This window comes from Zalophus californianus, chromosome 2, assembly GCF_009762305.2.
Source record: "Zalophus californianus isolate mZalCal1 chromosome 2, mZalCal1.pri.v2, whole genome shotgun sequence".
Classification (NCBI taxonomy): domain Eukaryota; kingdom Metazoa; phylum Chordata; class Mammalia; order Carnivora; family Otariidae; genus Zalophus; species Zalophus californianus.
In genome coordinates, this window is record NC_045596.1 from 159,032,367 (window position 1) to 159,052,402 (window position 20,036).

General features: G+C 55.5%; 1 protein-coding gene across 12 annotated transcripts in view; it reads right to left on the reverse strand.

The window, feature by feature from the left end:
* Positions 1 to 212: 212 nt before the first annotated feature.
* DMTN (dematin actin binding protein) overlaps positions 213 to 20,036 on the reverse strand; it is a 29,175-nt gene continuing 9,351 nt past the window's right edge. For 4 of the 12 annotated variants that reach the window (XM_027600267.2, XM_027600265.2, XM_027600268.2 and 1 more), the window contains exons 2-16: positions 12,104 to 12,308; positions 11,760 to 11,834; positions 11,199 to 11,354; positions 10,232 to 10,276; positions 9,803 to 9,902; positions 9,360 to 9,416; positions 8,995 to 9,147; positions 8,168 to 8,292; positions 7,467 to 7,572; positions 3,324 to 3,388; positions 3,135 to 3,183; positions 2,946 to 2,953; positions 2,699 to 2,764; positions 2,364 to 2,444; positions 213 to 2,249 (exon numbers count right to left, since the gene is read on the reverse strand). In XM_027600267.2, the coding sequence (XP_027456068.1) occupies positions 2,136 to 2,249; positions 2,364 to 2,444; positions 2,699 to 2,764; positions 2,946 to 2,953; positions 3,135 to 3,183; positions 3,324 to 3,388; positions 7,467 to 7,572; positions 8,168 to 8,292; positions 8,995 to 9,147; positions 9,360 to 9,416; positions 9,803 to 9,902; positions 10,232 to 10,276; positions 11,199 to 11,354; positions 11,760 to 11,834; positions 12,104 to 12,121 (1,218 nt within the window). In that variant the 5' untranslated portion in view covers positions 12,122 to 12,308 and the 3' untranslated portion in view covers positions 213 to 2,135. Of the gene's footprint in view, positions 2,250 to 2,363; positions 2,445 to 2,698; positions 2,765 to 2,945; positions 2,954 to 3,134; positions 3,184 to 3,323; positions 3,389 to 7,466; positions 7,573 to 8,167; positions 8,293 to 8,994; positions 9,148 to 9,359; positions 9,417 to 9,802; positions 9,903 to 10,231; positions 10,277 to 11,198; positions 11,355 to 11,759; positions 11,835 to 12,103; positions 12,309 to 19,485; positions 19,593 to 20,036 lie in introns of those variants that run through there. The other 8 variants (XM_035726403.1, XM_027600271.2, XM_027600266.2 and 5 more) reach the window with 7 other exon arrangements.

A 20,036-nucleotide genomic window follows, 5' to 3' on the forward strand; every position in this document is an offset into this window, starting at 1 on the left:
CGGAGGAGATAGATGAACAAGGGTCTCTTCTGCAACCTTCTCTTTCCCTGAAAGGATTAAAATGATCTGAGCTAGGGAACTCATAGGCTCTTGAAAGGAGAAAACAATGTTGCAGTTGTACCAGAACTCCTACAACTTAAAGTAATTGTTCGCATTTGAGATTCTCACCCACTTTGCTTTTGTTTCAGCCAAAGGGGGTGGAAACTCGTCTCGTCTCGGGGGAGCAGACTTGAATCAGGTCCCAGTTCTTGGGCTCACTCTCCAGCTCACCGGGTCCCTCTGACAGCACGCCTCATCGTGCGCCCACATCGGGGTTCTGTCCGCCAGGTGAGGCCGGCCCCTCCTTCGCTGGCATGCACACACGATATCCCGCTTCTGATCTTCTGGTCAGCTCTTCACCCTCTCCACCCACCTCCACACTGCAGTTCCCTGTCTGCGCCCCCCTGGGAGGCCTTGCCAAGTCACCAAAGACCACGGTACCCGCTCCTCCCTCAGCCTCCACTGAACCCGCAGACCACTCGACCTCACCCGTCGGTACTCCAGTGCTTGGTTTTCCGTGCCTGCTCTTCAGTAGTCGCCTGACCGCCTACTCATGCACTGTTGACCTTCTCTGTGTGTCTGGCCCCCCATCAGACTGGGAGTATCAGGCCCTGGCAGGTGCAGTCATGTCAGATGTTGATGAGCTCGACTGCCAAGCTGAGCGTTCAGGGCCTCAGCAGAGGACAAGCAGCAGGCTGTGCCCCCAGCTGGCTCTCGTATCAGTCTCCAGAGCATGACTCTCTGCCCTTCCTCCATACCTCTGTGCTCGCACAGCCCCTGAAGAAGGGCAGCAGCTGGGACGCTGCCAGGCCAGCCCTGCTTCTGAGGCCCGGGTTTGCGGGAAGGACAGTATGTCTGCTGTCTCCATCTCTTCCAACCCTCGGGGCTCCCCATTTGAACCCTCACTCCCAAGCCTTCCCTCAGCCTGGCATCACCTCTCCCTCTTACCCAGATCTGGTGGCTCAGAAAGAACAAATAGATTTGGGGACCCAATGCAACCTTTTAATTCCAAGCGAAGTCCCCCTCCCACAGCATTATCACACACACACAGTGGAAAGGGATGCCAGGGTCTGGGCAGGAACAAAACCCAGACCCAGGCAAAAATATATATATAATTATATACACATATGTTTCTGTAGAGAAGAGAAGCTGGGAGTGTGATTAAGGTAGGGCAGAGAGTTAGGAGAGAAAGCAGCTGGGGGGTGCCCCAATAAATTACATTCTTTAGACAGCATGGTGGGGATGCATGGGTATGGGCAGGACCTGGTGGCCAGGACACTCAGCCTGGCCTCTTGATCCCGTCCCAAGAGAGCCTGAAGGCCTGGGTTCTACCCAGGACCTGGGTGCTAGAAGTCTAGCTGACTTTGCCTGGAGGCTGATGGTGGGCCAGGGTTCTGCAACATCTCCACTCTAAGCCAAGGCTTCTAGGGAAGCCACAGGGCCGGAGCAAGAGGCTTTGAAGCTTAGGAGTCACAAGGAGAGAACATGGTGAGCTGGAGGATAGGGTGACCTCATTGCTAGAGGCTGAGCTCAAGCTGCTCCTGCTAAGAGTCAGGGAAGCCAGAGGCCCAGGTGCAGGGGAAGCTGTCCTGGGTGAGGAGAGGAGGCGTGCTTGGGTGCACACAGAGTCCTGCGGCTCTCCCTGCCTGCCTGGCGGCTTCCCACCCTCGCCCTCTTCCTAGCAGGCCCGAGGGTTCTACCCACCCATTGGTCAAGACTGCCAACATGCCTGACCACTAAGTGCTGCCTTCCTTTCTCGTCACTCTCTTGTGGGGACCTTCCTGTGGGGGTGGGGGGGGGAGAGGGTGCAAACATTATCTCTGTGTGTGCTGGGCTCCAGACTGGGTTTGCCCTGTGCGGTGAGGACCAGGGAGGAGGGAAGGGGGCCCCTGGCTCCTTGTGGGGAAGCAAGTTCATGTCTTACAACCCCAGCACTGCAGAGGTCTTGGCTCCCCCTCACCTGGGGGATGGAGCCAACTCTACCTCCATCCCCCCGCCCTGCTCCCCGCAGAGATGATGCTGTGGGGTCTAGTGGCCCCAGCTACAGAGCCCTGAAGCAGCAGGGGAGAGCGTCAGTCATGGAGTGGGAAGGGTGGTCAGAAGAGAGAAGCCTTTTTCTTGAGTTCATTCCGCTTCCACAGGGCCAGCTTGCTAAACTCTTCCGGAGACATAGAGAATACCCTTGAGAAGTCCTCGGCTGACAGGTGTCTCTGGAAAGGGGACACACGGAGGCAGCTTAGGGACAGGGGCTCGGGGCGGGGCCACGTGACCAAGGGAGCACTCAAGGAGGCCCCAGGTTGCCCCCACACATTTCCTCTGCATACCTCAAGCCTCATCCGATCCACACCGGGAGGCAGCTTGGTTCTCCCCTTGTTGGTCACCACGAGCATTTCGTAGGGATAGATCTGACGGAGAGGGGCAGGGGTCTCCTGTCACCATAACCCCCTCAACTCCCTGGGCCCCTTATCAGCCTGCAAGGGCCACTGGGGCTCATGCCATCTTTGCCAACCATCTCCCCAACTTCCCTGCTGCCCCTCCCATCATTGACCCCCTAGTACATTCACTTCCCTGGCTTCTCCCCACCGGCTGGCCGGCCCACCCCCACTGCAGATGGTTCTGTCCCCTGCCCCCCACCCCTGGCTCTGCCCCTGCCCCTCACCTTCTGCTCCAGCACACAGGGCAGGGAGTTCCCCCGGTCCATCCTCCCCCTCTGGCCCTCTCCGTTCTGGGGAGACCAAAGCCGCAGTGAGCCAGAGTGGGGCAGGGAGACCTCCCCAGCCTTACCCTGGCTTCTCGTGTCCTCACCATGCAGCTCTGTGGCCCCACACCCTCCACCCCCCCCAACTCTCCAGTCACCCGTCCATGTCTTCTGCTGCTCAGCGTGTTCCCCTCCAGAAGGCACTCACCTGCAGGCCTGTGGGAGAGAAGAATCATTGTCCAGAGGCAGCTCTAAGGTCAGCAGGCCTCCAAACCTGCCAGCTCAGCCTCCCCGACCTCCAGCCACAGCCCTGCCCACATCACAGACGCGGGCTGCCCTGGGGCCTGCTGAGGCCCCGTTCCCCGCTCGCCTGGCACTGGGCGGCCCTGCCTCTCACCTGGGCTTCCAGTCTCACTCCCAGAGGGGCTGAAGTCTGTGGACTGTAGCTAGAAAGGACATGAAGGGATCAGAGGGAGGCTGGAGAACTCGGCACTGCTCCCCCAGGGTGCCCAAGTAGCTCAGTCCCTCCGAGGTGCCCGAAGGCACACTTCCCTCATGGTCTGTGATCTCTGGTCTGGGACCTTACCCGGCTCAGCGTGGTCCTGCCATAGGCGGGGAGAGAAGACGACTTCGATGTGCCTGCATGCAAGGCTGCAAGAGAGCAAGAGGCCCTGCTTAGTGCCTTTGGTCTATCATTCCTGAGAGGGCTGCCTCCCTGGCCTCCCCTGCCAGAAGCAAGGCAGTGAAGCATGGACCTGGGGGGCCCGGGGGGTGCCCCTGCTGGCTTCTGGCTCCTGCCCATTACCTTCCGCAAGTGGCACTGTGCAGCCGGCTCTGAGCTATCTAACTAAATACACATTTGGGGGCGCCTGGGTGGATCAGTCCGTTAAGCATCTGCCTTTGGCTCAGGTCATGATCCCAGGGTCCTGGGATCGAGCCCCGCATCGGGCTCCCTGCTCTGCGGGGAGCCTGCTTCTCCCTCTCCCTCTGCTCCTTCCCCCTGCTTGGGCTCTCTCTCTCTCAAATAAATAAAATATTTAAAAATAAATAAATAAATACACACACACACACACACACACACACACACACACACACACACACACATCTGGGTGAAATGCTTGAGTGTTAAAATTGATAGTTAGCCAATGACGACCAGAGGATGAAGCTCACCATCATAAAATGAAATTCTGGGCTAGAAAAATGTATCTGAAATTTAGTCAAAGTAATTGAATCATTACAATTTTATTATTAGCAATATTAATAATCAAATCTTAGACATTTGATGCTACAATACAGAAATGATCATTTTCTCTGCACCATTGGCTGCTAGACTGTACCAGCAGTCAATATACTTCACATTTGTGGGGCACCTGGCTGACTCAGTCAGCAGAGCATGGGACTCTTGATCTCAGGGGTCTCGAGTTCAAACCCCACAGCGCGTGTAAAGCTTACTTAAAACTGTATATATAGACTTCCCATTTGCAAGATCAGATGTCACTTTCAACGTACACATTTCATGATATCACTTAGCTTTCCTGCACCGCAGATTGTAACTCAGGAAAACTAGTTTCAGTTAACAGGTTTTCCTAAAAAGAACTTTGTAATTAAGATTCTTAGTTTGGCCATATCACAAAACTCTTTCATGCCCAAACGCTAGAAATCATTGGCATTCTATGGCAAACATTTTGATAAACATCTTTAAAGTGTCTTTATTTAAGTAGGTAATCTCTATACCCAATGAAAGGCTCGAACTCATGACCCCAAGATCAACAGTCACACGCTCCTCTGACTAAGCCAGCCAGGCATCCCGATAAACATTTTTGTTTGAAGGTTTAGTCTTGATAGATTCAAAACTATAAAAAATTGTCTTCTTAAAACATCCTTTTAAAAGCTGTTGTTTGGAAGTTTGGTGAGAACAAAATGTGTTTTGAGGAACTCGTTTTTCTTAATACTTTTTTTTAATACTTCTTACTTTTGTGCAGAAAATTATGTTTCTACAAAGATCATTCATTATTGAAGCATTTCACTTTAAAAAAAAGATTTTAATTTATTTGAGAGTGAGAGAGCACAAGCAGGGGAAGGGGCAGAGGGAGAGGGACAAGTAGACTCCCTGCTGAGCAGGGGAGCCGAATTCGGGGCTCGATTCCAGGACCCTGGGATCATGGCCTGAGCTGAAGGCCGATGCTTAAGAGACTGAGCCACCCAGGCGTCCCAGCATTTCACTTTTGTGAGAATAAGTATACATTTACATTTCAAGTGACTGATAGAATTTCAACCTACAAAACACATAAAATTTTCACTTCAAATTACTTTTAGAATGCTTATTTATGTTTTGAAAATGACCATTTCAATGTCACTACGAAATTAGAATGACATGCCTGTTCATAATTCTGAAATTGTTGAGGGCACCTGGGTGGCTCAGTAGGTTAAGTGTCCGACTCTTGCTCAGGTCATGATCTCAGGGTCCTAAGATTGAGCCCCACGTTGGGCTCCAGGCTCAGCATGGAGTCTGCTTTGGATTTTCTCTCTCCCTCTGCCCTTCCCCCTGCTCACACGCTCTCTCTCTCTCTCTCTCTAATAAGTAAAAAAAAAAAAAAAATCATTAAAAAAAACTTCTGAAATTGTTGAGGTTGATTAGCTATGACCGTAACCTATGCAATCATGTGTTCACTGGTCACATACAAGTTCAAGGATACCAAAAATGATGAGGAGGTAGACATTGGGCTATTCTACTTTGCAAGGCCAAAATGGAAGTTAAAAAGCTAATTTTGACTGAATAGCAAAATCTGGTGGAAATGAAGATTGAATCCAACCTTTGGGGCACCTCTCCATTTGCCTCTTTCTTCAGGCCTTCACTGTTCCACGTTCTCTAAAACGGCCCCGTTGTAACTCTTCCCACTCATACTGAAATATCATCCTGGGTACGCTCAGTGACCCTGTGGATGTCTGTGTACATACGGCCCTTACGGCTCCTTGAATCCCACACCCCAGTGGCCTCCACCTCCACTCTCCATGAGGCAGCCCCTTCAAATGGCCACCCCTGGGGTCTTGTCCACAACGGCTGCTCCTTGCATCTGAAGCCCGGGAATCCCACTTTGCAGCCACCACACCACACCCTTGTTTGCAGTTTCCCCTCAGCCTCACTCCCAACACATCTGTTCGTCTGTGTCATGGGGACCTCCGGGGTCTTGATCTACCCCCCCCTGCCACCCCTGACCTTCGCCCCCATGGTCAGCAGCTCCCCCGGCCCCTCCTCCCTCAGCGCCTGCCTTATAAAACCCTAACCCTGGATCAGCCTGTTGCCTGCAGGCCATGGAGATAAAGCCCCCACTGCTAGATTCCCTCACTACAGACGGCCCGCCGTGCACCGGTGCCCCTTCCCTGCAGCGGCTAGTCCAAACCTTCCCAACCTCACCCAGCCTCGCCCTGCTTCCGCTCAGCAGACAACCTCAGCTTCTCCTGGCACCCGCTCCCGGACCCAAGTCCCCAGCCCGTGGAGCAAGAGGCTTTTCGAGGAGGGCCGGAGGCCTGCCTCCCCATCCTGGATCTCCCTGGGTTGGGGGGAACGCTCCAGGGCACAGCCTCGACATCCTCCCTTCCCTCTCTTCTCCGCATGATCCCATTTTCTCTCAAGGTCTTACTACTACAGACAAGCTGAAGACTCACCTCGCCCTGCAAGCTTCCAACTCAGTAAGACCTGGCTCCCACCTCCATGCGCTTCAAGCCCAGCATGTCCCAAACCGGTCCTTTTGTTCTTCCCCCAAGCCCCCTCCCTCATCACCTCCGTTTGGCTGACTCCAACTCCTGCATGTTTTTTAAACCCACTGCCCTTCCCTGGACCTGTGTAGAGCTTTAGCCCTTACCCAGCCCATTGGGAAATGCGGTGGAGTGTCTCCGAAGAACACCTCTCCCCTCCCTTGAGTCTAGGCTGCCCCGGAGCTGCTCTGACCAACAGGAGGTGGGAGGAGTGATGCTCCGGGGCTCCTGAGGCCAGGCTTTTAGAGGCCTCAGAGTTTCAGCTTGGGTTCTCACATCTCCCTCCCTTGGCTCCAGCCGTGCTGCTGCTAGGGAGGTCCAGGCTAGACTCCAGGGATTGAGGCATAGTACCCAAAGCTCAGGCCACCCCCGTCTCTCTGGCTAACCCCTGCCACCCCAAGGCACGCTCTGGGTTCTGGAACTGCAGGCTCCTGCAGGTCCTGTACGCTGGCCAGAACGTTCCCTGTCCCTTGCCTCTGGGCCCATGCTGTCCCCAGTGTCTGCAATGCCCTTCTCCCCACTCACTTTGTCTTCCTCTTCAAGACCTCACTGCCCCCCCCAGCCCTCTGGCCCCAGGCCCTGTCACGGTCCCCTCGAAGCCCTCCCTGTGTGCCTCTCATGTCACCACGGCATGGCCCCACCACACTGACCCCAATTTCCATGTCAATTTCCCCATGGACTGGAAGCTACTGAAGGAGAATGTATTTTTTGACTCTTTATAATCCCCGGTGTCTAGCATATGTTAGACATTCAAGAAACGTTTGGTCAATGAAATGAAATTTGCTCCTTCTGCTTTAGCCGATAGTATCTTTATCATCTAGTCTTGCTCCATGACTGGTATCCTTGCCCCAAGGAGAGCATGAGTACCTTGATCTTCTGTCCCCTGTCCCCCCGTATGATAGACAGACTCAGACTCTGGTTCTGGCCGCGAGGTCCGGCCAGGTGATTCGGGGGCCCCGGCCGTGGCACTCACAGGTATGAAAGGGTGTCCGGTCGGGCAGAGAGCGGGTTTTCCTCCGGATAGGCAATGACTTTTCCATCTCTTCTTTCAAGATCATCTTTCCCAAGTTGGAAGTAACCTGGGGAGGGAGAGAGGAAGACTTCCGTACCCAGTTCTCCTCTCCATCGGAGCTGGGTATCTGCAGGCAGGACTGGGGACAGGTTTCCAGAGAGGCTGTGCTGTGCCCTGGAGCCCGTAGGGCCTGTCACTCTGGTCTGATGGCGCTACCACGCTGCGTCTGGCCACCCTTGAGAGCAAAGAGTCGGCGCTGCTCCATGTAACTGCATCCAAGTGGCCTCTGCATCCGAGGTCACTCTCCCAGAGCACCAGCCCAGGCCACTCTTGGTGACCTTCCCATGACTCCCGACATCCTCTCTCCTGCTCTCCTTGCTCCTCTTCCCATGAACTTAGCCTCCTGAAGCCTGGCACTGGGAGGCGGGCACCCTTTTCTTTCCTTTAATCCTAAGTTAACTAGCGTTCCCCCAAAGCAGCATGAAATCCTGGTGTCCCTTCAGTAGCAGCAACCTGATGTCCTGGGAAGAAGGGGAAGTCCTCATGTTCGTACGAGGATGTTTTTCAGGCACGAAGCCATTCAGAACAGAACAGCTAGAGACCTGGGACTTTTGTCCCCAGGAAGACATGGGCAGGGTGGCTGGGGCTAAGTGAGATGCTACCTTACTGAGTTCCTCTCGCTGACGCTCCCTGAGAGCCTTCATCTCCTCCCCGGAGTCATCATCTTCCTCCTCTTCCTCTTCTTCGGCCCCCCTCCGAGATGCCTTCCGTTTCCTCCATTCTGTCTCTGGGGAACACGGACAAAGGCAGGCTCGTCAATCCACCACTCACTCAGCAAGCACTCACCAGGTCCTGGCTTTGTGCGTGCCACTGGGCTGCCCCTTCAAGAGAACACTACACATTTTGTAAAAAATAAAAGGAGGGCGCCTGGGGGGCTCAGTCGGTTGGGCATCGGCCTTCAGCTCAGGTCATGGTCCCAGGGTCCTGGGATCGAGCCCCGCATCGGGCTCCCTGCTCAGCGGGGAGCCTGCTTCTCTCTCTCCTCCCTGCTCCTGCTTTCTCTTGCTATCTCTGTCTCTCTCTCTACAATAAAATAAAATCTTTAAAACAAAAAATAAAAGTAACATTCTCTAGCCTTGTGGTAAAGCTGAGTAGGCAACACACAGTCACACGACCTAAGTTCACTGGGGACCAAGACGTTGTCTCATTCCTTTTTCTCTTTTCCAGGGCTCCTATCACAGAGCCTGGGAGGCCGACATTTGGTCAATGTCTGCTGAGTGGTCCAGTAAGTGAATGGAAAGGGATTGAAAGACCAACAAGCAGGGCCGCATACACCCAGAGCTAGAGGAAGGCAGGGAATAGTGATGAGCCAGGGGGGTCATGAAGGACATAGGGTGGCAGTGGGGAGAAGGTGGGTTCGAGGACCTTCAACAGGGACTGTGAGGCGGTGTCCCGGGCCTCCCCTCCCCTCTCCAACACGGTCTCCTACCCACAACAGCCAGCGACGGGGGGCAAGGCCAATAGTCGGTTTCAATCTTGGCTGGCTGGTTGGGGTCAGGCGGCTGGGCTGCAGGGAACTTGGAGGACTCGATGATGAGGTCCTCGATGAGGTGCTTGCTCTGAGGGCTGCCTCCCGTGGACTCTGCAGGCGGAGGCCAGGGTCGGTCCCCACCCCAAGCCAGGCCACCTCGGCCCACCCTAGCCGCCAACTCCCTTTCCTATCCCTGTTCACACCTGTGGCACCGTGGGTGTGAAAACAGGGCACAACAAAGCGCACAGGGCAGAGGTTATGTATGTTATGAACAGCCTTTTCCCCAGGGCCTCCCAGCCCAGCTCGGTGAGGGGAGCCCTCACCTCTCTGCTTGTAGATAGGTGGCTTCTTGTAGATGTTGGAATCTGGGCGGGTGGTCTCTGTGGACAGGGAGCAAGAGCCAATGAGAAGAAGGATGCGCTGACGGTGGGCGATGCCAGCTCAGTAGGGAGAAGGGCACAAACAGGGTGGGGGAAAGCAAGGAAATTCACAGGCTCCGCCCAGAGCCAAGACAGAGCCAGAGTTCCTGGAACTGTCCCTCAGGGGGTTGGGGCTTTTTGCACGTTTCTGGTGGGGTGGGAGCAAAGGCATGACAGGGCCCATTATTTCGGGGAGTTCTGCCTGGGGTCCTGGCATCAGGGGGTCTGGCCATTCTGGGGTGAGCATACACCCCAGAGAGTAGAGGATTGAGAATAAGAAGCTTGGCTCCCTGTAGGAAAAAGAGGTCCTAGGAAAAGGGCGCCACCACACTGACAGTAAAACCTACCAGGATGGTGGAAATGGGGTAGAGGGGTCCGGGGGGTCCCGGTGGTTCTTGGGGCTGAAGCCTGAGAGATGGTTCCAGGGGACCGGCTCTCCGCCCACACCTGCAGAGCAGAAGTGTGGTTGACTGAAGCTCCCAGGTCCCCCACCTTACCCTCTCCAACCCATGGAGACCCTGCTTCACCTCATTCCACCATCTCTGTCCCCCCGCCCTAGCAGCCCATGAGCCCCCAACCCCAGGGCAGAGGAAGGGTATCCAAGGACTCGACCTGCTGATGGTGTCTGACCCAGGGAGTAAGGGTTACATGAGGTCCTGGGTCAGACAGACAAATGGACCCAGAGCTGGTCGGCGACAGGATGAGGTCATCCCGTGGGCTCTGCATCTGTGTGGGGGTGGGGAGCTGGGCAAGTGTCAGGTGTGGGGCAGACTCACCTCTGGGGATGGTGGGGGGGATGTGGATTTGGGTGACAGTGAGCGCTGCGGATGGAGAGGAGGCTGGTCAGAGCCACAAGGATAGGGGGAAATGCTCATCCCTCGAACCCCGGAGGGGCCACTTCATCCCCCCACCCAACTCTGCACCCTTGCCCGGCCAATTTCTGAGCCACGTCTTCTGTCTCAGTCCTTGCCAGCTCCCAGCACTGGCCCTCCATCCTTCTCCCTCTTAGCGCTCTCCTGGGCAGAGTCCTCTCTTTCTCTGGCTGCGTGAAGAAGGCACGGGTCTTGCAGCAGTGTGCTTGTGCTCTGGGGGCCAACTGAAGGTGGCTCTGGCCCTGTCTTCAGAGCCTAGCACCCAGGGGGAAGGGCCAAGAGCCATACGCATCCAGGATGGAGTCTGGGCTCCCTGCAGGGCAGTTAAGTCTCCCCACAGCCTGCCTCCAGCTCACTGCTCAGCTGTGACACTACCCCTTTCTGGAATACAGTTTACAGAGTAGTTGCTGTGAGTTATCTCTGGCACTTAAATCGCTGGTGAGGTGGATGGGCAGATGTATCACCTCTATTTTACAGGAGGGGAAGCTGAAACCACACCTTCACACAGTCACTCAGCGAGGACTTCCAGCCTCCCAGTCCAGTGTTCCTGAGGGCTTTGAGCCAATTTGCTCTTTCTGTCCATTCCTACGCTTCTCCTCCACAGCCCCGGCCCCAGCTCTGTGTGGCTGCCATTCAAACATGGCCTCCCCTGTTCTCTACATGGAGCTACCCTCCAGCCTCCAGCCGGTCTCTGCCCGCTCTCCACAGACCCTGCGGGGACCACTGGTTGATTTCTGCCCACAGTTCCCTTTCTTGTTTTGGAGTGTGGCTGCCAGGAAAGGAAGCATGAGAAGGATTCCGCCTCCTCCCCTGTGCAGCTGGGGGAGCCCTTCCCCCAAGTCCCGTCCAAGAGGAGCCTCCCACCCCTCACCTCCCGGCTTCTGGGCAGCTCCACGTGTTCCAGGACAGAATAGGTAAAGTGGGGCTCATAGATCATGAGGTCAGGCCGCTCGATGTCCAGGATGGCCTTGTCCTTGGGGATGGCAGCCAAGTCCTTGTAGCCCAGCACCTGATTGTCCATCTTGGCCTGAAGGGAAATGGTAGGAATGGAGCAGATGTGCCGAAAGCCTCACCTAGAATACTGGCCTTAGGAGCTAGACTTGCAATTTATGAGGAAGAAAACAGGCAGCCATTTGAGATGCCTGTTCCTATTAGTTAATAATTCCATTGTTTTAATTTTAAGGGTTTAGAGAGTCACCTTAAAAAATGATAGTCCTTCACCTAGCACTTCGGGTACAACGAGGCAGAACCAGACCAGCAGAAGGTGGATGTGGGGAAACTTCTCTGGCTTTCTGGCTTCTCTCTGCCTAGCAGCCCTGGCAGCACCATCGTCTGGGAGGCTCTGGGTGAAGCGGCCCAGCGTGTCCCCCACCCCACCCCCTCCCTGAGGGTGCTGGTGGCCTGCGGGTGCTGGTGGCCGAGAGGTACTCACCACGATGCTGGAGGGAGAGCCGGGAACACTGGAGCCTCGGGAGGAGCTGACGCTCCCAGGGGAGGTAAGTGGTTGCTGGGGAGAGTGAAAGGCGGGCGGGTGGGAATGAGCGTGCGTGCCAGGGCCGGGAGCGGGCAGGGCTCTCCACCGGGCGGAGGGCCCCTGGCGGAGGGCGGGAGGGGGCGGCGGGGGCGGGCTTCCCTAGCCCTCTGGGGCCCCGGGGTGCGGCGCCGCGGGCAGCCACCAGGTGGCACCGTCGACTCCCGACCTGACCCTCGGCAGGGAAGCCTGGCCCCACCCGCTGCCCAGGCCACCGCCCGGACGTGGGGGCGGCCCCCGCGCACCTTCTGCAGCCGCTCCATGCAGCAGGGAGCCGGCCGGTCGGGTCACTCGCAGAGCCCCGTGCGCGAGGGGAGACGACAGGGCGTCAGGCTCGGCCCGGCTCCTGGGCGCCGCGCGCTCGGGGCCACGAGAGCAGAAAGCGCGGTCCACCGGGCTGTGGCGTCCTCATCCCTCAGTGACTCTCCGGCTGCGGACCGAGTGCCGGGCCTGCGAGGGGAGGGAGGACGTGCCGGTGAGGGCGGTGGGGCCCCGGATTTCAGGGAGCTCGGGAGAGCAGGGCGGAAGGGAGCCAGCGCCCTCCAGGGTTCCGGCTTTCCATTCGCTCAGCTCCGGGAAAGCCAGCGCGCGTGGGGACGGCGAGGCGGGAAAAGCGGAGGGGCTGCATTTGTTTTTGAGCCATTGTTCTCTGGCTGGAAAGGAAATGACTGCAGGGGTCAGCCGTTCCGGTGCAGCCTCTACATTCCTGCTTTGTCACACCTGCCGGGCCCTGCCCTGCCCTGGGGCCGCAGGCCGGGTTCAGGCCCCGCTTCTCACTCCTCTCGGCCCTTGCCGCGTGGCCTCTCTCTCTGGCTCTCGGCTGGCCCCTGGCCCTCTTTCCCCCTCAATCCATTGTCCACTGTGCGCCCCTCTGTCTCATAGCCCAGAGGGTCCTACTGAACCTATGAGGTGGACAGACGGGGAGGACGGGATGGAGCCAAACTGACTTGGCATGAGTGGTCAGGTTAAGGGGGGGGGCTGCCACGGAGAAGAAGGGAGGGGAGGCTGGAGGGAGCCCACATTCCCTGTGTCCCTGTCCCTGTCCCCTGCCCTGGGTTCCACTGCAGGGAAGATGGGAGAGGAGACTGCAGGGAGCCCACAGCCCCCACATCCCTGTCCCTGTCCAGCAGTCAGTCTCACTTGCAGGCATGTGATTTGGGGCCGCGGCCACATCCCAGCTGTCAGAAGCCTTCTCAGGACGCCTGGGCGAGGCTGCCCTCTGCCCTCTATACGGCTGCTTCACTGCAGGACAGCACCCCTGAGGCTCAGCAGGAAGCCATCCCGCCCCACACTGCTCTCTCTTTGCTCCTAGAGAGCTGGGTCTTGTCTGCTGCAGTAGATTATGAGTTGCCTGGGGCCATGTCTTGGTGTCTTCACCTTCAGCCTTCAACCCTAATTCCCTTAGCAATCCTCCCCCCTGCCCCTTGCGCTGGACACATAATAACCGTTCAGTGAATGCCTGGCTGAGCTTCCAGCGATGGTGGCAGTGGGACTATCTTTCCATTTGCTGGCAGTGAGCCTTAGAGTGAAGAGAGCTGATGGCTACAGCAGGTACAGGGAAGAGGCAGCATAAGGTAGAGATTAAAAGCATGAGCTCGGCGGGGGGGGGGGGGGGGGGGGGAGGGTGCGCCTGGGTGGCTCAGTCGGTTAAGCGGCTGCCTTCAGCTCAGGTCATGATCCTATGGTCCTGGGATCGAGCCCCACATCGGGCTCCATGCTCAGCGGGAAGCCTGCTTCTCCCTCTCCCCTACTTATGTTCCCTCTCTCCTGTATCTCTCTCTGTCAAATAAATAAATAAAATCTTAAAAAAAAAAAAAGCATGAGCTCTGGACTGGAGTTCTTGGGGGTGAGTATAGACTCTGCTACTCAGCAGCTGTGTGACCTCGGGCAAGTTACTTACTCTCTCTGTGCCTCACGTTTCTCATCTGTAAAATGGAAGACAGTACTATGTCATGTATCTATGTCATGGGGAGACTGAGTATTAGATAAGTTATAACAGGTGAAGTGCTTAAAACATTGTAAATTCTATGTAGAGTATTAGCTATTATTATTTCTTTTTCCTCAAGGACTAATGAACTTAGATGTCTATTCTATAGCCATTCTTTACCACAGGGGGTAATGAAAGACTGAGGCCACTGATGCTCCCAATCTTATCATCTGTTACTTTGTATCAGAGCATTCTTCCGTTCACCCTCTCTCCACCACCAAAACCACCCGCTTGCTGCATGAGCAGCCCTCGCACCCACTTTCCTGCTTCTGCGCATGCCCTTCCATTATTCTCTGTCCACCTCCTCGTCTCCCAGATCCCATTTGTCCTTCAGCGTCCATCCTAACCCTCCTCCTCTCGGAGGCCTCCCCTGCTATTCTAGTCCTTCTGATCACCCTTCTCTGAAGTCCGGTGGGACTGAAAAAGAGACCCATATAACTTAGCCCTTGATTATATGTTGCCTAATACAGGACCATGTTTTTTTCACTAACCAGAATGAGTGCTAACTTCTGGAGGGCAAAACAACAAAGCAATTGCCATCATTTTTTGAATGCTCATGCTAGGTATTTTGATAAGCACTTTATTTTTTTTTAAGATTTTATTTTTAAGTAATCTCTATACCCAGTGTGGGGCTCGAACCTACAACCCCAAGATCAAGAGTCACATGCTCCACCAACTGAGCCAGCCGGGCTCCCCTAATAAGCAGTTTAAAAGGATGATTTGTTTCATCCCCTCCAACATCCCTATAAGGTAGACCCATTTTACAGATGAGAAAACTGAGGCTCAAAGAGGTTAAAAAGTTGTCCAGAGTCATGGAGCTGAATATGACTGTGTCTTCAGCACTGGCGTGGTTCAAAGTGCCTAGCTAGTACTGTGTCAGGTGCATTGTGGGGATAGACTAAAATCTGCCACATTTCTCAAGTCTTCTTGGAATTCGAGAGTCAAGGTTTCTCTAAGACAAGTCCCTTGCTGTCAGAGTCACACTAGGTATTTGGTGCCCATGGAAAGACTCCATTCCAGAGCTTTATCCTTCTGTGGCCTTCTTAGCTCTCACTTTGTAATGCATTTGTAACTAGGTGTCTGAGAATCAGCATAAACTCTAATACATATTCAAAGAGCTGTTAGCTCTCTTTCACTCCTCTCTGATCTTAACTGTGGGTTTTTTTTTTAAGATTTTATTTATTTATTTGTCAGAAAGAGAGAGAGAGAGCACAAGCAGGGGGAGTGGCCGGCAGAGAGAGAAGCAAGCTCCCTGCTGAGCAAGGAGCCCGATGCAGGACTCGATTCCAGGACCCTGGGATCATGACCTGAGCCGAAGGCAGATGCTCAACCGACTGAGCCACCCAGGCGTCCCTGATCTTTACTGAGTTAATAGCCATTGTCAAACTAGCGGTATACATGGCTTAGCCTTAGAGCCAAACACTCATTCATCCATAGATCTATCCACCTATCCATCCAACCATCCACCCATCCATCCATTCATCTATCCATCCATCCACTCATTCCTCCACTTGTCCATCGATCCCTCCATTCATCCACACATCCATCCAACCATCCATCCACCCACCAACCATCTACCCACCCACCCAGTCATATATTGCTTTATCCATCCATTCATCAAATACTTCCTGAGCACCTATTCTGCAATAACCACAGACAACATTCTGTGATAAGTCTTATGGAGAAAAGAAAGATGAGGCAAGGGAGCCAAGCTGCCCCTGCAGAAATGAGAAATGTATATAGATAACTCCCACGCAAAGCAGATAAGATAACAGAAGGAGCTGTGAGAGGTCATGGGACGAGGAATCACTTCTGCTGGGGTGTCGAGAAGGGAAAATAAAAAAGATTCCTTAGAGGAGGTATTTGAAGTAGGCCTTGAATGCCCAGTTTGAGTTCATGCAAAAACTAAAGAATGGATTCTCGAAAGAGAAGGAAGGCAGCATGAGCAAAAGTAGGGGCATGGTGGGGGCAGGCGGGGAACAGGGAGCACTGGGTCTGTCTAGGGAACAGCAAATATGGCTAAATTGTAGAGCTCATGAGGTTGAGCAAGAGGTTGGAGGTCAGATTATGGAGGCCTCCAACCCAGACCAAGGGATTTAGATTGCATTTTGTGGGCAACAGGGGCCATAGAATGCTTAGAAACTTTTTTCAAACAACGAAGAGACAGATCCAAGCAGTGCTTTGGGACGATGAATGTGGCTGCAGCCTGGGAGGGGGGACTGGACAGGAAGGGGCAGCGTGGACAGAGACCAGCCTGGAAGCTATGAGGAATAGTCCTGGCATGGGCTTGTAAGGGCCTAGACCTGTGCGCATGGCCCAAGATGGACAGGAGGCAAACGGTAGAGATCCTAGAGGCAAAATGTGCCAAACGGACTCGATCTGGAGAGCCCCCCAGGGCAGGGGTAGGTGGCCGGCTCAAAGACAGAAGAAGGGGCAGCAGTGAGTTCACTTGATGCCTGCTTGAGGTGGAGGTGGGTACAGTTGATGAGCAGGTGGAATGTCCAAGAGGAACCAGAGGTTGAGGGAGGGGTGGGCTGGAAAGAGATTTAGAAGCCATCTGACTAGAGGTGGTAGTCGGCATATGAGGTTGCCAAGGGGAGAAAGAAGTTCAAAACCAGCATCCTCGGAAACACCTAGGGGACTAGAAGAAAAATCATCACAGATGGCATGAAAGGGACCAGGAAAAGGAGATGGCCCGCTCCTTGGGGGCAGGGGGTGTATCTTGTGCACGTGAGTGCAGTAAGTATGGAGAGCGAGGGTGGGAGGGAAGGGCTGAGGAAAAGTCACGAAGCCAAGAGTCTGTGGCCAGAGAAGGAGAGAAGTGCTGAAGGGAGTATGGCTTTCCATGTCGGTGGCCTCCCGGAGCATTTCCAGAGGAAAAGTGAGGCCTCCTTGTCAGGGCAGGCCTGGCTAGGACACAGGCAGGGGAGTGGGACAGAAGGGCCGGAAGGGGTTGGAGAGTGGCTTTGGAGGAGGCCAGATTGGCTGAAGGTGTTTAAGGAAAGGGGAGACTGGAACTCCTTTGTAGGCATGGGGGAGGGAAGAGTGGAGAGGAAGTAGGATCCCTGCAGGGGGAGAGATGCGGTCCAGGCCCAAGTGGAGGGCTGGCTTTGGAAGGAAAACTTGGGCTTCCCTGAAGGACAGGAAAGGGAAAGTTGGTATCCACAACACAGGGCCCTGTAGCCTGGGCCAGGCCCTTATTTTCCCAGGAAAAGTGACAAGGAAGGTCATATGCAGATCTTACAGGTTGGTGGGAAAGAGGCTGAAGAGAGTAGAAAAGGACTGGAGGGGAGTGAGGATGGCTGAGCCACCAGGGAGAAGAGAGAGTTTCAGTGTGTTCTGGAGCCTCAGGCTGAGCCTGGTGGTGGCCTTGGCACCCTCCCCTTGAACACCAGTGTGTGTGGGGGGAGGGGGGGCGGGGGGTACTGAATGGGGCGATGACTGTATATCAGAGAGGTACTCGCCCAGGCAAGGAGGGAGGGGAAGGGTCCATGATGAGCCAAGTCACAGCGGGACACAATCATGCCCTGAACCCACAGTCACACGTGCACCAACATTGCCTTCAGGCATCGCCACTCAGAAATGTGATCTGAAATAATGATGTCTCTGCTCTGTTCCCCAGACCCTTCCTCTCCAGGGCAGTCTGCAAGCCCATGCCCGTCCCCTGGGCTGGGTCTCCCCGCTGAGCCTCAGGGTCTCCCTTACCCGGGGCCACACTCCATCAGGGCTGGCCCGCCAGTGCCCAGTGTGGTAGAGCACACGCCAGCCAGCTGAGCGCTTACCTTCCAGGGCACGGCATTTTAATTTGGGGCTCGCCTTAAGAAGTGAAGGTCTTACCGGTGAAACTTTAAGGAAAAATGTGTGGGGTGGAGGGAGAGAGGAAGGAGAGAGGGAGGGAAGGAGAGTTTTCTTGGCTTCTCTCAAATCCCAGCATGCAGGCAACTGCTGACTCCCCCCACGAGCAGCCCCCTCCCCCAAAGCTCCTTCCCTCTCAAGTCAACACCCACCGTCCCCCTCCCCCAGTCCTGACCCTCTCTCCCCTCTGGACACACCCCGCCCTGTCACACAGGCACAATGCGCTGCCTCCATCCCAGCAGCCTCTGGTGGACAGAGACCAAGAGGGCAGGCTGCAGCAGGAAGGGAGGGCAGGATGGAAGGAAAGGGAAAGAAAGGCGGTGGAGGCAGGCAAGCCCAGGTGGTGGAGAGGACCTCCCAGCTGCTCACTCCCCTGGCATGGGGGGGGCTCCTCACTCCCCCATCTGCGCCCCGCCCTCCCAGGGAGCAGCCACGCCTTATCGGGGCCACCAGCCCAGCCCCGCCTCTCACGGCCCGCCTGGCATCTGCCTCTCCGCGGCGACCAGAACCTCTGGGCTTCGGGCTGGGGAGTGATAAGCCCCGAGCGCCCATCCCAGCTGGCTCCTCCCTGGACTGGGGGAAATGAAGAAGGCTCAAGGGGCAGAACCACAGCTTGGAGCCTCCCATCCTAAGTCCTAAGCCAACCAGTGCTCGCGCTGGGCCAGCCACTGTGCCAGTGACATGCACGCATCCCCTCTGCCCTTCACGCAAGCCAGCGCCCTCCCCATTTAGAGATGAGGAACCACGGCGGAGAGGTGGACATGCCAATGGCCACCCAAATAGAAGTCAGGCTGGAATGCCCACCCAGGCCCGTCTCAGGTCAAAGCCAATGGACACTCTTCTCAGTGGGTCCCCGAAGATCCCACTTCCATCTGAACTTGGGCCTTGGGGCTAACCTTACATAGCGGAGCCACCCAGACTCCTGCTCCCCCGCCTGGCCTGTGGACAAGGAGCAGGGAGGCTTTGTGCCCCTGGGCAGGGTCAGGCCAGGCTGGACGCTGGTGGTGCAGACAGTAAGCGAGTTATGAAATGAGGCAAACGAGCTGTCCAAGTGGGCTGAGGTCAGGGTGGGCAAGAACTTTGCCCCTCTGCCTTTTCTCTAGTTTCACTCACAGTGGGACCGCCTGCCTTGCCCCCTCCCTGCTCCTTCTCCACTCTTTCTGCTTTCCATTCCCCTTTTCTTCTCTTTCTTCATCTTTCCTCCCTCCGCTCTGTTTCCCTTTCACACTGTCCTGCTCCCGGCCCCACCCCCACAGTTACTGTGGCAACAATTCAATGCCAGAAATAAAGGCAGGATCCAGCTAGGTCACCAGTTCCCAAAACAGCATCCCATCCCAGGGTGGAGTGGGGAAGGGCGGGCAGGGGCAGACCAGCAGCAGCAGGGGAGGCCCGCGGGTGTGTGTGTGTGTGTGTGTGTGTGTGTGTGTGTAGGGGGCACCCATGCTTGCCCCCAAAGGGCATGCGAGAGCAGGGGAGGGCTCCTAGCTTTGGGCCCGGGTGCATGGAGCACCCCCGAAGCCTGTACCCTCTCTCCCCTTTTCTCCTTTCCCCTTTCTCCCCATCCCCATTCTTAAAGCCCTGCTCCATCTGCTAGGATGAGGGTGGGGGTTCCTCTAATACCAACACTATATAGCACCCTCTCATACTCTGATGGAGCCTCAGGCAGGGGCAGGTGGGCCTCCGAATCTGGGTCCTGGTCTGAGAACCCACCTGCTCAAGGCCCTGCCTGGTCTTTGTTCCTGATGGCAGCAGGCCTGGGCCCGGGCACCCCTCCATTCCTCCTACCTCACACAAATATGCATCTTTCCATCCAGTTTCTCCTGAGCACTCTCGGGTCTCTGTAGCCTTTCTCTCTACCTTCCCTCTGAAGAGGCCTCTCTTTCTGAGTCCCCCTCAGGCCTGCATGGTCCTCAGCACACTCCTGCGCTGGCCTCTATTTATAGCCGGCCAGGCTGGTTCGTTGTGGTATCACTTACGAAAGCTGGGTTGAGAGGGAAGACGCAAGGGTCTTGTGTCCCAAATTCAGCTTTTTGAATTCTGGGGGTATCACTATTCTGGTGTCTACACACACACACACACACACACACACGTGAGCTCCAAAAGAGGAATCCCTACAGACCTGCACTACGAGGTGAACAGTATGACTCAAATGTTCAGCATATGGAGAGGCCAGCAGCATGGAGGCTCACACGTGGACACAGCTTCACACTGTGTGGACTTCACCCACACACGCAGGAGCCCACACTGAAACACCGTTGCAGAACCCATGCACCCTGCTTGCAATATCACGCCCCCACTCTCCCGGCAGGGCCCCCCCCACAGTGACACACGGTGCC